The 17499-nt window shown below is 35.8% G+C and overlaps 1 protein-coding gene across 1 annotated transcript in view; it reads right to left on the bottom strand.

Moving 5' to 3' along the window:
- Nucleotides 1–17499, bottom strand: part of SNF4Agamma (SNF4/AMP-activated protein kinase gamma subunit) — a 172219-nt gene that overhangs the window by 3329 nt on the left and 151391 nt on the right. Inside the window, exon 7 of the mRNA XM_090161948.1 lies at nucleotides 4666–4787. Within this exon, the coding sequence (XP_090018074.1) occupies nucleotides 4666–4787 (122 nt within the window). The remainder of the gene's footprint in view (nucleotides 1–4665; nucleotides 4788–17499) is intronic.

The following is a 17499-nucleotide window of genomic DNA, read 5'->3' as shown; positions in this document are numbered from 1 at the left end:
CATATGAAGCTTTTCAATTCATCATGTAATATTAATAATAACAGGAAACTATAGAGGTATACACTTGGAATGTCTAAGGTTCCATTAGGACGGTGATACCTAGGAGCAACAAACACAAGGAGAACGCAGCTAGCCTTTAAACATGCTAACGCAGTGTTGTGTACAAATTTCATTGGACGAGCCTTTACGCTGAACGTTTTACGGAAAGGGGGGAGACAATTTCCAAAGTTTCCCCTTCCGACGGCAGCAGGTGCTAAAGCGTCTAACCAATGAAAACTGTACGCAAGAAAATCCACGACTTTTGACGGGTTGCGTTCTCCTTGTGTGGGGTGCTGTGTTTGTTGCTCCTTGGTGATACGAAAGCGCGTCGAGAAAAAGGCGGGGCTTAACTACGTCAAGTGTAAGACGTAACACGACATTTCTAATTAATTGGCTCGATGTTTGACGCGAAAAGAATGCGTCGTCATGGTAACAAATAGGCGATCTTCCCGGGCAAAATAGGCTTATAAAACAATGGATTTAAATAGAGGTCGGGGATGTTAAACTTTTATTCAATAGATAAAGCTCTCAAAATTATTCGTAAAACGTTTTGATCAAGTAATTTATATTTCTGTATTATCCGATTAATTTTTTGATAAATTTGTAAAATTAATCGGAAAAACGACGTTTTTTTCGATAAAAAGCTCAAATTTTACGAATAATACATGTTTTTCAATCATTTTCCGAAATATTAACCGGTAAATTTCTTTAATGACATTTTTTTCCCGAAAAAAAAAGCAATTTAAACATGGTTAATGATTAACCGCCCCCGACCTCTAGATTTAAAAACCTCAATTTGTTATCGTACTTAACATTTTAAAGTAATTATACCTAATGTTCTTCGCGAAAGACGCGGAGTGATACCTAATTTCGGGTATTAGTATGGTTATAAAAGAGAAAATCAGGTAAGCTAATAATAAAATAACCATGAGTAGGCTTAATGACGAGTTTTCGTCGAATTAGGGCAGCGAGGCGCGAGAGGTTTTCTCGTGAGTTTTCCCGCTTTAATACACGCCCGTTTCTACGAGCTTCATCACGGCCGAAAAAATCTTCCTTAGACATTCCAAGTGTATACCTATATAGTTTCCTGATAATAATAATAATAATAATCAGATAGGCTAAATACCCAAGGCATCAAGCGACTTTTAAAGCCATTAATTCAGGTGACCGGGTTACAATGTGTGGTGGAAAGCCCTTCATGCCACGCGAACCAACAGCTCCCCTATTACCGTTAACCTCAACAAGTATTTAAGGAAGGGGAAACCGAAGAGCACGGGGGAAAACCCCTTTAACCAATGGGGAGAGAATTGCAAACTCAACGCGGAAGCAGTTGTTCTGAGTTTTCACCCAGTGCCACAAACTGGGATCGAACCCGGCTCCTCTCGCTGCGAGGCGAAAGTGCTAAACACTCCGATATTTGTGCGATAATTCCAGAAATTTTAGAAAGTAGTTGTGTACTATAATTTTCGAGAAAAATAGATAATTTTTGGCCTTCGATCCTATAATTTCAGTTTTTGGGACCTGGCAACGCTGAGACAAACTCATTCGGCTCGTTAAACCTTTTTTCGTGGCAGGCCAGCACAAACGCGTTTGTAGTAGACTATGTACAGTTCCACCGGAATCAATAAACAAAAAATCTCATTGTTTTCACCGCTAACATACTCCTAAATCTCGGCTTTTCAAGCTGTCGCCAGTGTCATTTAAACATAATAGCTGGAAATTATTATCTCGCCAAATGGCGCGAAAGAGTACTAGATATTTTAAAAAGTGCTATTAAAGGTAGTATAACCCTAGAGGGTGAGGTTAAGCTTCCGTCAATAGGCTTCGTGTGTAGTTTTAATTTTGGTCATAAGTATCGCCATCTACCGATCGAGTTTTAAATTGAATATACAGGGTGTTTCAAAAGGTTATGCCAAAATTTGAAGGAGTTGTAGGGGGTGAGTTGAGAAGTATGCCTGTTTTTTTCCCATTTTCCATCGATGAGTTAAAAGAGCGCCAGAGAGCTTCAAAGTGTGGCCTACTAGCCCCTGGAAGTAGGCTGCAACAAGCGGAAAACCAAGCAGCGGGGAAATGCGAACGCTAAGGTTTAGGTTCGTGTGATAGGTAAGAAAGGACTTTGTAAACAAATCGAGGTAACCAGCGTAAAAAAGTAAACTTAAACGGTATTTAAAGTCATGCTGCTTGGTTTTGCGCTTGTTGCAGCCTACTTCCAGAGGCTAATAGGCCACACTTTGAAGCTCTCTGGCGCTCTTTTCACTCATCGTAGGAAAATGGGGAAAAAACAGGCATACTTCTCAACTCACCCCCTACAACTCCTTCAAATTTTTGCATCACCTTTTGAAACACCCTGTATAAAAGCTGCCTGCTCGTTCAAAATTCCCTCTGCGAGAAAATCCCATGCTTTTTTAAATGGAGATTTTTTTTGTTCTAAGTGGTCAAAAACATTTTCGGTTGCCATGGCAAATCGAATGGGTAGTGCAACGTTTCCTTTTGGGAAATTTCATATCTCATATAAGTCTACATTACGGCCGACTTTGAACAACATAGGCAATAAACACCGCGGGTACTCCCCTTGTGAGTTTACGGTATAGTATCACGTGTTTTTTTGGAACAGGCACGCGTCTCGCGCCGTTATTAAATAGAAGCATATGTAACATAATGACTCATAAGTATGCCTCTGTATAACATTTCCATTGAAAAAAATTCAATGAGACCTTGTTTCACGCGGACCCAAAAATGCAAAAAAGTTTATAATCCTTGCGCTATTGAAAAGGTTACCATAGAAATGAAATCATGTGATCGCGAGGCACGAACTAAACTTGACATGGGCAAAGCCAGAAACGCGCGAGGAATTCTCACTAACTTTCGTTTCCCATCAGTAAAGTTGATAACGCGTATTTACGTCATATCCCGTGAACAAGGTTTCATAACGAAAATGCTTTTATGGCATACTTATAAGTGATTATTTTACATATGATAGAAGAGGGAAAGCCCCCTTAGTGTTGTGTAGCGCCATCTTCATTCCCTATTCTCTATCACAGATATTTTTTTAAATTGGCGCGAATTACTTTTATATTAAATGTTTAAAAAAACCGCTAGTATAAAAATAAATAATTTACCGAAATGTAACCGCAAACATTCTTTTCCAGTTATAGAACCGTATCTCAAACAGACTTCCGTTATTTTGCCTTTGGATGTAACGTTTTCGGAACTAAATTTTGGGCTTTATGATACCGTTTAAAGGTAATTATAATTGACGAACCAAAATTATATTATAAGATATAGTAAAATAATGAATACAATGTATAATATCGCAATGTATAATATCGCAATGTATAATATCGCAATTTTATAATCGCAATTTTATAATCGCAATTTTATAATCGCAATTTTATAATCGCAATTTTATAATCGCAATTTTATAATCGCAATTTTATAATCGCAATTTTATAATCGCAATTTTATAATCGCAATTTTATAATCGCAATGTATAATATCGCAATTTTATAATCGCAATTTTATAATCGCAATTTTATAATCGCAATTTTATAATCGCAATTTTATAATCGCAATTTTATAATCGCAATTTTATAATCGCAATTTTATAATCGCAATTTTATAATCGCAATTTTATAATCGCAATTTTATAATCGCAATTTTATAATCGCAATTTTATAATATCGCAATGTAATAATCGCAATGTAATAATCGCAATGTTATAATCGCAATGTATAATATCGCAATGTATAATATCGCAATGTATAATATCGCAATGTATAATATCGCAATGTATAATATCGCAATGTATAATATCGCAATGTATAATATCGCAATGTATAATATCGCAATGTATAATATCGCAATGTATAATATCGCAATGTATAATATCGCAATGTATAATATCGCAATGTATAATATCGCAATGTATAATATCGCAACGTATAATATCGTAATGTATAATATTGCAATTTTATAATCGCAATGTATAATATCGTAATATATAAACCATATAATTTACCTTAGAAAGCAGTACCCATCTCCCTATATTGCTAAGTTTATTCGCTTGTAGAAAAATAGTGCAAGGCTCAATAAATCGTACCATAAATATCAATACCACTCGTAAGTGAGCCTCTGTATAACATTTCCATAGAAAACAATTCAACGAGACACGGAACATTCAATTAGTGGACCGCAAATGAAAAATTATCATAATCCTGGCACTATTTAAATGGTTACTGTGCAAGCGGTCCAAAACGGTGGCGAAGCCTATAATGCAGTCTGTCTTGTGAATAGCTCACACTAAAACTTTGGCTTGTGAAGAACAAGAAGTGCAGCCTACTTCCAGGGGCCACACTTTGAAGCTCTCTGGCGCTCTTTTCACCCATCGTAGGGCAATGGGGAAAAACAGGCATACTTCTCAACTCACCCCCTACAACTCCTTCAAATTTTTGCATCACCTTTTGAAACACCGTGTATATGTAACCTTATTTTATCGATGCAATAATTTAGAAAATCATTTAAAGATACGCGTTTCAAGCAAATAACATGTATAGAAAAATGGGTACTTTTTTGGTCTTTTAGGTTTTAGAGTCTAAACAGAATAAGCAAGAAATACGTTGAACTTACTCCTCTGGAGTCTCTGTGTATGAGGGCGGTATGGTGGTCCAAGCAATCCATTGACCTTTGACCCCCTCCCATAGACGCTCGTCGTCTTTCGGGGTCAACCGAATGACGTCTAAGCAAGGCACCTGTCAAATTAAAAAAAAACACAATTAATTATTCACGTTCAATCAAGAATTGCCGGAGCAGCGCCTACTAGCTCGGGAGATCATGTCGTCGAAATAAAAGGCAATATTTTAAATTGGAAAACCTTGGTGTTTCACTAAAGGCGGAAAACAGTTTTGTCATTCAACAGAAAGAAAATGCTTCAGGATCCTAAATTGCCACACAATGGAATTTATGCGCAACTATCTTTAAAACTAAGCAGTTTTTTTAAAGGTAGTAAACTACGTGATTTGCTAAAAATAATTACCCTATTGAAATAGGGATTGCTAAATATTAAATAATAGTTAAGGTTTAAAGGGAGTATAACCTCTAGTATTTCTTTAATAGTGTTTGGTTTTTATTAAAGGGAATATAACCTCCTATTTTTTTTTCTTTATAGAAGTCCACTACGCAGCGCCGAACAAAAGGGGGTGGACAGTATTTAATTGTCAAAATATTTTACTGTCATCTCAATAAATAATTATCAAGTAATTTCTTTTCATATAATTTCATTAAATTTCCTATAATACTCTATAAGAAATTATAATAGTTGATATTTTACCCATATAAGTCTATAAAACGTCCTAGTTTTTAAAGATAGTTATTTACACCATTGTTCGGAGATAGTTTTCGACTATTTCCATAGGTTATCAACTTTTCTTTTAATGTTATACCCCTTTAAAATATTTTGACAACCGTTTTCTCTCATTGTATTAATTTTATCATATTTTTCCTTTATCCCAATTTTCTTATTTTTCTATGGGGGAGGGTCTTACGCTAAAATGTCAACATAGTCATTATCCTAAGTTAAAATAAATACATATCAAGAAAATAAATTAGTATGAAATTAATACCTTAATTAGATATTTTCATTTGTAAAAATCGGCAAGCGTAATTTGTCGTAAAAATCAATATAGTTTTTGTATTCTTTTCTTTCCCAAATTGCCAAACCGCATTAATCAATTTATAGGCGTTTTATTGTCATTTTAAAACAAAGGAAAAAATCCCTTCAACCTTTTCACGATAAACTTTAAAAGCGAAAAATATTTTTTTTTTCTAGTAGCTAAAATGATGGAGCGAATTTTGTTTTAGAGTTCGCCCATTTTCGGGATGTAGATTAAAACAAGGATTTTTACTTTATAAAAATAAAAAAGAAGGTTGAACCGCAAAGGATGAAAAATAGAAATCCCTATGCAGAGTTGATTTTTTGGACATTTTCCAAAAACATTTTTTGAAGGAACCTTGGGGGTATGGATGAAAACAAAAAATACGAGTTTAGGAGTTATTTCTTACTACTAATTTTACTTCGATTTAGGTACAACCTAATTAGAGCGAAACTTTATCTAAAGGGAAATCGAACTAATTCGAAAAATCGTCCGCTACAACTGGTTTATTAACGTAACTAGCGCCAATTCAGCTTTAAAAAAAAATATCAAGTACAAACTCACTATATCGGTATAGTTCAATCGCTTCTAAAATCGCCTTGGACGTTTTGCGTTCGGTGGCGAAAATTAAAAAACTCTCGCAAGAAGGCACTCTTTTCAAAGGGGCCCCTTCGCCTTTCGGGTGGCGACGCGATAGTCCATCGCGGGCCACCTTGGACGACTGTTTGGACACGCAGCTACCCATGTGGTTTTTCGCGCGACAAAAACACCTCCCGAGTTAGAGAGTTTTTATCTCCACGATTATAAATGCTCCAGTCGTCAAGTTTGGGCACTCATTTAGTCGTATTTACAAATAGGTTTTATTACAAACCATCTAGGCCAATATTTACAGCTTTATTATCACTTTAAAAAGCTTATCATCTACAACGTTATTGTGTTAGAAAATAAAACCGCGCGTCCCGTTTTAGGCGTCGCGTGAGCTACAGAGTGGCACCTTTTTGTTCTTGGCAGTGGTTTCATTTTGCAAATACTGAGAGAGAGAGAGAGGAAATGGAACTACAGCGCCTACCTTCGAGCACGCGTGCGAAGAAAAAAAAACAATATAAAACGAAAAATAAGTATGTGAATATGGATAATGGGGTTGACGTATAGCTAAATCTCCAAATAGGAAATTGGTTTCTGATGGACTTAAGATTAAGAATAATGTACGCTGTTTCCTTGGGAAACTTTTTCAGCGACACCTGTGTACTGTTAAAAACGCTACTCGGCAAAGAAATACCTCGAAACTACGTGACGAAATCCTTGGTTTTTGTCTCTTAGTTTGAATCTTTGAAACCAACCCAGAGTGTGGTGCTGAAAACCTGACGGCTACCGTACGTCAGAGAAGAAATTTCGACGCGAAAACGCGCTTGCCACTCGCAGCGCGCCTCGCGGTACATTTTAGCGATTTTCTTAGCCTAGGTTTCTAATTTCGTTTTAACAGCGACATCTATTGAGGAATATCTCGTATTCCGTATTCGCTCCCACTCTTGGCATTCGCAGCTAGTCTCGCGGTACATTTTAGCGATTTTCTTAGCCTCGTTCTCATTTTAATAGCGCCATCTATTAATTAATTGAAGGATAGCGCTATTCCGTTCGAGGTCCCAGGAGCTTTAGATCCCGCGCTATTTATCTGACGCTCGAGTGTGGACGTTCTTATTTTAGCAGGCTCTTAATGCCATCTAGGAGCAACAAACACAAGGAGAACGCAGCTAGTCTTTAAACACGCTAACGTAGTGTTGTGTACCAATTTCATTGGACGAAACTTTACGCTGAACGTTTTATAAGCGGGGGACGACAATTTACGAATTTTCCCCTTCCGACGGCAGCAGGCGCTAAAGCATCTAACCAATGAAAAATGTACGCGAGAAAATACACGACTTTTGACGGGTTGCGTTCTCGTTGTGTGGGTGCTGTGTTTGTTGCTCCTAGGTGCCATCACACGCGGCTCTCTCGGAAGAGACAGGTGCCTGTATAGGAGTGGGTAGGCCTTATTTTATACGACGGGCAACAGATGGCACCTTTCCCCGTACGTAGGGGGCGGTAGCGCGTTAGCTCGCATTCTAATGAATTGGCGCCGGTACAGTTCATTTCTCGTTGGAGGTGGATAAATTTCAATTCCACGAGCGTGTTCCCTTACTTCTCATAATTTACGGAGGTTCGTGGGATCGCCTAATTTCTTCTTTATTCGTTGCACCGCCTAAAATATATTTCCAAACATAATAATTGAAAGTTTCGCAACAGTTGGATTGCTTAGATGCCTTTGTGAAAATGTTCGGTTGTTCGCGGGAAAAATTGTACCGAATTATTCATTCGAAAACAATCAATTGATTGCCTAGAGAGCTTTGCAACAATCAGGGATGGGCGTTTTAGTTAAATACCCGCTAGCTTGTTTTTGAGTGGTAACATTTTCGCTCTTTTTTGAGCTGCCAATATTGCCCTCCTCCCTGTTCGCTCTTTTTTGAGCTGCCAATATTGCCCTCCTCCCTTTTCGCTCTTTTTTGAGCTGCCAATATTGCCCTCCTCCCTGTTCGCTCTTTTTTGAGCTGCCAATATTGCCCTCCTCCCTGTTCGCTCTTTTTTGAGCTGCCAATATTGCCCTCCTCCCTGTTCGCTCTTTTTTGAGCTGCCAATATTGCCCTCCTCCCTTTTCGCTCTTTTTTGAGCTGCCAATATTGCCCTCCTCCCTGTTCGCTATTTTTTGAGCTGCCAATATTGCCCTCCTCCCTGTTCGCTCTTTTTTGAGCTGCCAATATTGCCCTCCTCCCTGTTCGCTCTTTTTTGAGCTGCCAATATTGCCCTCCTCCCTGTTCGCTCTTTTTTGAGCTGCCAATATTGCCCTCCTCCCTGTTCGCTCTTTTTTGAGCTGCCAATATTGCCCTCCTCCCTGTTCGCTCTTTTTTGAGCTGCCAATATTGCCCTCCTCCCTGTTCGCTCTTTTTTGAGCTGCCAATATTGCCCTCCTCCCTGTTCGCTCTTTTTTGAGCTGCCAATATTGCCCTCCTCCCTGTTCGCTCTTTTTTGAGCTGCCAATATTGCCCTCCTCCCTTTTCGCTCTTTTTTGAGCTGCCAATATTGCCCTCCTCCCTGTTCGCTCTTTTTTGAGCTGCCAATATTGCCCTCCTCCCTTTTCGCTCTTTTTTGAGCTGCCAATATTGCCCTCCTCCCTTTAGGCTCTTTTTTGAGCAGCCTAAATTGCCCTCCTCCCTTTAGGCTCTTTTTTGAGCAGCCTAAATTGCCCTCCTCCCTTTAGGCTCTTTTTTGAGCAGCCTAAATTGCCCTCCTCCCTTTTCGCTCTTTTTTGAACTGCCAAAATTGCCCTCCTTCCTTTTCACTCTTTTTTGAACTGCCAAAATTGCCCTCCTCCCTTTTCGCTCTTTTTTGAACTGCCAAAATTGCCCTCATCTTTTTTCACTCTATTTTGAGCGGTGAAGATGACCCTCCTCCCTTTTCGCTCTATTTTGAGCTGCCAAAATTGTCCTCGTGTAGCTAACGGCACGGTGACGTTTTGTCAGTATTTGTCGGTTGATAATATTTTATTATTATACTTAATAAAGGTCTAATCTCTACTACAGTGTTGTAAAATGTAATTTCTTTGTATAAGGTAATTGTTATCTAAATTGTTTATCAATATTGTACCCAGATACCCGTAATTTAAAAATTATCACTTCGCTAAGTACTAGAATATAAAAACGGTCCCATATCGTGGCTATCACGTGTTATCGTTTAAGCAGGGTTGCCAGAGTACCTGGAAAAACTGCAAAAGTCAGGAAATTTTAAAAACTTGGGAAAAAGTCATGGAATTTAATTTTGGTTGTAGACGGAAATTGTTTACTAAAATATATTTTAGAGATTACAAAATTTAGTTTTAAAAATTCGGGGAAATATCTGGAAATCTGTAGCAGCCCTGTTTAGTCTTACATAAAGTTTTCCAAGAAATATTGTTAAGATGAGTGCTGTGCCTCACAGGGAAGCCCTGATAAAGGGACTGAGACGAGGGGACATTCAAAGAAATCCAAAATCCAGCCTTTAAAAATCCGGATATCGAAATCCAGAAATCTGCTGGGAAATCTCTAAATCCAGAAATCTGGTGGGAAATCTCGAAATCCAGAAATCTAATGGGAAATCTCTAAATCCAGAAATCTGCTGGGAAATCTCGAAATCCAGAAATCTGCTGGGAAATCTCGAAATCCAGAAATCTGCTGGGAAATCTCGAAATCCAGAAATCTGCTGGGAAATCTCGAAATCCAGAAATCTGCTGGGAAATCTCGAAATCCAGAAATCTGCTGGGAAATCTCGAAATCCAGAAATCTGCTGGGAAATCTCGAAATCCAGAAATTTGCTGGGAAATCTCGAAATCCAGAAATTTGCTGGGAAATCTCGAAATCCAGAAATCTGATGGGAAATCTCGAAATCCAGAAATATTATGGTAAATCTCGAAATCCAGAAATATTATGGTAAATCTCGAAATCCGTTGACAAAAAATTTGGAAATCCGGGACACAAGTTAGTAAATTCTAAATCCAACAAGAAATCTTGAAATCCAGGATTTAGAAATCCCGTAAGCATTTTTGGTGAATGTCCGACCCCTCAGACTGAGATTAAACTTCCACGACATTTAAGTGAACACACGCTTGTAAATTTCTTTTTGTCGAAATCGTTTTCTGGGTTTAGTAAAGCCGCTTACAGCCTTACAGGCGGATATCAAGAGTTGAACGGCGCTTATCAGATTTCTTTAAAGGTCCAACCATTCTATTTCCCCCTTGAGGCTAAAGAAAAATTGAAAATTCCCAAAAGATAGTTTGGCTTCGCTACAATGTTTACAACTTTACGGTTGATGGATAAATATCAACTATAATTTATGTTGAATTTTACAAGTACCGAAGATAATATTTGGAGTGCTAACGGATTTGTAAAACACGTTGTACAGTGGACTGAATATCGCTTTGAATTTCTTTATTTGCCCGAGTAAATTTGCTTTAATTAGAACCCTTTTCCCCTCTCCTCTTTATCCAACTTTGATTCAAGTTAAATGAAGCTATATATACTCTCTCTGTGCGCCAGTAATGGACTGGGAAGTCACATCAAACAGAGTCACTGATTAGATTATTATCCCCTTCGAGTCATTTAATAACAAATTCGGGTCTTCTCCCGCTGCGTAACGATTCGACCAGTTCGCTATGAAATTTAAATAAAATATAGTACTAAATCGTTAAGCCTCGCCATTGCCGTAGACGCTGGTCGAGGGTCTGAAATATCCATTGTGTTTTGGTCAGTACGGGCAGTACACTAAGCCTAACCCGTCACGGATAATGGTTGATTTATACGTCTAATACTGACCCGAATGAAAGTATTTTAACTAGCGCTTCCAATCTTTTGTCGGAGGAAGATATTAAGTTTGCTTCTCCGGTGATGTTTTTGTTATAGCATCGTTTTACAACACAGTACGTATATTTTTCTCATTGAAAATAACATGGGAATCTGAGCACTTCTAAAAAATAAAAATAATAATTAATAATTAAAATTATTAATTCAAAACCAAAAAATAGATCAAAATTGACAAATGAAATTAATTTTATGAAGTTTAGATGAATTTTGGTCAATTTGATCAAAATTGATCTGGGGCGTGATTCTACTCTTATCGTTAGGAGTTGACGAACGAAAATTTTCGTTGGCTCCATTGAAATTATATTAGCTAACGAATAATTATTTTCGTTAAGTAGCTAACGATAAGAGTAGAATCACGCCCCAGAATCGGTAAAAATGGAGAAAAGCGAAATATAAAAATAAAAAGTTGTATTTACCAACTAATCGCCAAATCGACGGTAATAAATGAATTTTATCAAAATTAATAAACTAGAATTTAGTTGTTTGAATTTGATCAAAATTAATAATTTTAATTAGAATTATTATTATTATTTTTTAGAAGTGCTCAGATTCTCATGTCATTTTCAATGGCAAAATATTCATACTGTGTTGTCAAAAACAGTTTCGGTTGCCATGGCAAAACTAATGTCCATTGCAACTTTTCCCTTGGTGAAATTTCTTGTTACCATAAGGTCTACGTACCCACCTAGTTTCAACAAAATCGGTTATTATCACCTCGGGTCGTCTCCTTGTTAGTCTTTTTCCCAAAGTATAAATAAGTTCATTATGGGTTTGACTATCTTGTTTTCTCATTTTTCTGTCTACTGGGATACTGAAAATATTCCCAATTTCTTGTTCAGTTATTAACTCTAAATAAGTAATTATAGCGACTTCCATAAAACTATTACGGACGGAAAATAACTTATTATTCCTACATTTTCACATCGTAAGACGAATTAATACACTTGGAAACTATTCAACCAAGATCTGGCGGGAATTTGGCTCAAGCTAGCAAAGATAATTTATTTGGACTACTTACGTATAAAATCAATCAAAAATAATCAGTTAAAACAACTTTATTACGCAATATAATTAGTGAAAACAAGGTTTTTACTAGAGACGACTAGTTTCGCATATTCAGGTCTAAATTCTAGAGTCAACCTCTAGAATTTAGACCTGAATATGCGAAACTAGTCGTCTCTAGTAAAAACCTTGTTTTCACTAATTATATTGCGTAATAAAGTTGTTTTAACTGATTATTTTTGATGTGCCTAATACTAATTGTATTGCGTATTCTAGAGGTCGACTCTAGAATTTAGACCTGAAGATTTTATTGCTTAAATAAAGTTGTTTTACCTGATTATTTTTTATTGATACATGTTTCCATTTTAAATTCCTAGGTGAATTCTTCTATTGCAAGATAAATGTTATATACTTCTGGGGTTAGCTATTTTCAGCAAAATTTGCTAGGATTGTAAGTAGGGTTAACATGCCGGTCCCAAAACATTACCGTGCGAGGCCCTCGTTCTTTTGGTGAAACGTCAAGACTGCTCCGCCGGCCGGAAGCCTTTCACTGTACAGTTTTGGGACCGGCATGTTAGCCCTACTATAATAGACTTCGGAGCTAAAACAACTATACATCAAAATTCTAGTTAACCCCGCGATCTAGTAACGCATCGATGGCATCGTGGATTATCTTCGATCAAAAACGAGATACAGAACGACGAAATAACAACAAATTGCTTTCGACCCAAAATAAAACTAAAGATGGATAAGGGCGTTATACGAACGCTTTCGATCGACAGTATCGATAACAGATTGCTTTTTCGATTGCTTTGAATAGATCCGCCATAAACCTTATACTGGGTGGGTCGATACTCTAAACATTTTTTGGAACGTTTAGTTCTGTCGCGAAAACTAGCACGCTAGATTTCTACAAAAATGTTGATATTTTAACAATGAATCAATTGATTTATCTATTTATAACTACGTATAGTTTTTGGTATAATTATGTTTTGAAAAAGGTAAATAAAACATTGTATATAGGCTAAATGACTAGGGCCTAAGCTGGTGCCTTGGGTAATAGCCTAGCTGATTATTATTATTTATTATTACTACCCCTGATAAATTTTGTTTGATACAAAATGGACAACTTCGTAGGAAATATATTTATTGAAATGTAATAATAAAGCAGGGTCCCCACTGCATAAGAATATGTACTAATTAATAAATCATTTTCCAGATGTAATAGGTTTAAAAATTCACTGAATGATGAATTTCAAGCATTCTCAAATCTTAAAATTTTTATAGGAAAAATAGGATTATATATCTAAAATTATAGGACTTTAATTATAGGATTTTATAGGACTGCATATGCTATTTCATTTACTAACTTTATGCATTTAAAAACAAAATCTATATTTAATGAAATAAATCTTTGATTTTCACTAAAAATATTTATCACAAAAATATACTAGTAGCTAACGAAACAATAACAAAAGTATAGACAAGAATGGCTTTGTATAGGAATTTATCCTATAGCTAAATCTTGCAATTTCACTGACGTCGTGAGTGGCGGGATTTGAAATGGGCCAAATTAAAATATAAAATTTATAGGATTTTGTAAGTCTTTTTGGGAATTTTACTAACAATATAGGATGCAATAGGACATTTTTGAAAATATACGATTTTATAGGAATTATAGGACCTCTGTGGGCCCTGTAAGTGTAGTATCGCATCAGCGGTGTAACGTATCTCACCACGCTAAGCATTAAAATTAGATCATTATTTCGATATCGAAGATTCAACTAAATTTAGTTTTCTAGACTACGCTTTAGAGCGCATTTCCTCGGATTCTTCCCGATGCGAAAGGTTTTTGGTTTTGAGAATCAATATAAAATCCGAAGTAGAGAACTAAATTCTCTCTTTGTCAGTGAAATCGACTTTGCTGAAGGAGGTTTCCCTCTTCTAGGGACTCCCTCTAGCGTCAATATATAACACCGAAAAGGAAGCCTATATCGCAGGCGCATTACTGAACATCTCATGGGCGGTCGTTCTTCTTTGATCTATATTCCCTCTAGTGTTTTATTTTCATTAAGTTGTAGCAGAAGTAAATGAACCGAAGTTATCGAAATAACGCTCAGAATCGGAGGGCGTTTTCCTTATGAAAATTATGAGAAAATCGAGTCAAATAAAAGGTACTTTCTATCCCCGTCTCTTGAAGCGATAAATTGCACTTGGGAATTGTGGGTATAGCTATTTCTATGTATAAAAATGGTTTCATAAAACTAAAACGTGTATTTTTCGGCCTAGAAGAGAGCAAAATTTCAAATTCGAGGTCAAAACTTTATAAGGAAAACGCCTCCAACATGGGGAGTATAGCAGTCCGATAACTTAGATTAATTTACTTTTGGTTGAAGTTGATTTATTTTCTTTTGCGATATGCTGATATATGGAAAAGTGCACATTAGGTTTATACGCGACTTTGTAGTCAGTCGTAGTCTACAATTTTTACGCCACGTTTCGTTTTTTAAACGTAGATGTCGCCACTGAAATTTGCATTTCTTTTCAAAGTTGTTTGTTTTTTGTTATACGCCAGAAACTTACGGCCATCGAGGGTTGTTTGATATTAATCAATTTGATTTAACGGAGCGATTTAAATAACTTACTGTTTTTTTAAATTAATTTGTACATTTAATTCAAACAGAGTAAATTAACACAAATTATTGAAATTATCTTTAAGACTGAAGTATATTTTTCTGTTAAAGAGGTTAGGAAAGAACTTCTACCCTGCACTAGAGAATTGTGGGTACTATTCACGCTGATGTTTAAGAGGGAGAAGGCCACCAGGCGGCGATAGTAAAGCTCCAACATGATGTTCATTCGCTTCTTATTCGACGCAATCAAAACTACAACTGTTAATTATATTTAATTAAAATTAATTTAAACTTTTGTATAATAGAATTAGAGGGAATACAAACAAAATCGGCCAATCGTCTGTCGATTATTGTAAAGTTAGTTTAGGTTAAGTTGAGTTATTACGAAAAGCATTGAAAATAGGTGAAAATTTACAATTTTGGGGAAATTAACCTACTAAAGTTTTGCAAAAATCACGTACCTAAAATGTTTTTCTTAAAGGGAGCATGAACTAAATATGAAATTCGTTTGCTAACCAGCGATACGACTGCTTTTTAACGTAACTGGCGTCAATCAGCCCTAGCTTCTGTTCAACATAGCGGTCAGAATGTTAAATTCATTGGTACATAAAATAATGGAAATTCACACTCCCTTTACACGGACATTAAATGTTTAAAAATAATTAACCATGAAAGCTTTAGTTGTTTCATAATAACAATTAACACGTAAGAATTAACTAATATGTAAACCTTTGATTTGGTAATGTGTATTAAATGAAATATTACGAAGTAAAGGGTGCCATAACTTTTCGATTATACGCGACAGCTTGTTTCCACGGGAATCGTTGCAATAAAAGTTGGGCAGGAATTGTTTTTAGGCGGGTCATAAATAAAATACGTTCGGACAAGTCGCCTGGCCCTTCCCACTTTGTCGAGATAAAAACGTTCTACTCTCCATAGTTCTCAATTAGTAGATTCCTTCAGAATCATCTCCCAACAAGTATTATTTCTCTTTCGTGTGAATTTTTAGGAATCCTATTTCCAAAGGTTAATTACTTAATTCGCCACAATGGAATTTGAAAACTCCTTTCTTTAAACAAAGAAACCAACCCTATTTTACACCGAGGAAATTTGAGCTGTAATTGAGGTTTGGCTCGAATTACCGTCACACTCTTCGGAGCAAATTGGTCCTCCTCCCAACGTAAAGTAACAAGTATTATTTCTGTTTCGTGTGAATTTTTGGGAATCCTATTTCCAAAGGTTAATTCGCCACAATGGAATTTTGAAAATTCCTTTATTTAAATAAAGAAACAAACCCTATTTTATGCCGAGGAAATTTTAGCTGAAATTGAGGTTTTCATTTGCCTCAATTAAGACAATTGTTATTAGGACAAAGAATTGGCATTATTATGATGATGATTATGATAATAAAATGTAATTCATTTCTTAATCTTTGCATCTTTAAATTGCTCGCGCGGAGAATGGTGGATCACCCTCAGTTGTGGCGATTCAAAAATGAAAAAAAAAAGAAAAAGTAAATAAAAATAAAATAAAATATAAAAGAACTAAAAAAATAAAAGTAAATAAAAAGAACTAAAAATTAAAAGTAAATAAAAAGAACTAAAAAAATAAAAGTAAATTAAATAAAAATAAAAATATAAAAGAACTAAAAAAATAAAAGTAAATAAAAAAGAACAAAAAATAAAATAAAAATAAAGACCAAAATAAAAATAAAAATAAAAATAGAACCAAAAAATAGAAATAAAAATACAATAAAATAAACTTAACGAAACTTTAACGAAATTGGGCCTGGGACCTCACAGAAGCATGGGGCATTTTTTTCTTAGAAGCTATTTAAGTTTTTCATTTCAGGTAGGTATAATTTAGTAACTTCCAGAGTAATTTAGCAATTTTCATTTAAAATGCTCTGTGAAGTATCAATAAAGTATTTATACTCAGGGAGGGGAAAGGGTGTTTAATCTATTTTTCACGCAATAGAATAATACAGAAGATACTGAAGTAAGTAGTCTTTTTTTTTTCTATCGCCAAAAGGTACCCCTGTGGAATATTTAAAACTAGGCAATTTATACGCAAATTATTTCGTCATAGGCAGCATTGTTCCACGTATTGTTTCTACCGGTACCTACCTTAATATTAGAAAACTAAATTTGAGAGTAGAAAAGCAATTGAAAACTGGAGACTACCTTTTTGCGGAATTAGCTTTCAAGCACAAGTACGGTGGGCTTGCTACAATTGTAAACTTTTTTTACACTAAAATATTATTAAATTATCATTGGAGAGAAGGTGAGGTTATAAGTAGAGCGTGGGACATTTAAAAAGCAAATACTGCGTTAATGAATTTTGGCCGAGGGGTCGGACATTTGCCTGTTTTGTGTACGGGATTTTGGATTTTTTAAAATCCAGGATTTTTTATTGTGAATTTGTCATACAAAGTCTATTGGAGCAAAATTCTTGGATTTTGGATTTGTGGATTTTTTTTCCAAATTTTGTACGGGATTTGGCCAAATGACCGACCCCTCGATTTTGGCACCTTAAAAATAACCAACTTTACATGGATTTTAATCCTTTAAAATCATCAATAATTTTAATAAGTTAGTGGCTAAATTTTACCAGAGTTGTAAATAGGCCAACTTTACCCTTATCTTGCCTTTGACGGAACTGCAGGCTCACGAAGGAAATGTTTTCCGCAAAAATCCATAAAATTTATATTTTAGCGCCTTGTTTATCAGTTTTTACGTCACCACCAATCAC

Source organism: Leiobunum rupestre, chromosome 10, assembly GCF_980474605.1.
Source record: "Leiobunum rupestre chromosome 10, qqLeiRupe1.1.hap1, whole genome shotgun sequence".
NCBI classification, from domain to species: domain Eukaryota; kingdom Metazoa; phylum Arthropoda; class Arachnida; order Opiliones; family Sclerosomatidae; genus Leiobunum; species Leiobunum rupestre.
The sequence above is the reverse complement of the archived record's forward strand: the minus strand, read 5'-3'. Positions and strand labels throughout refer to the sequence as shown.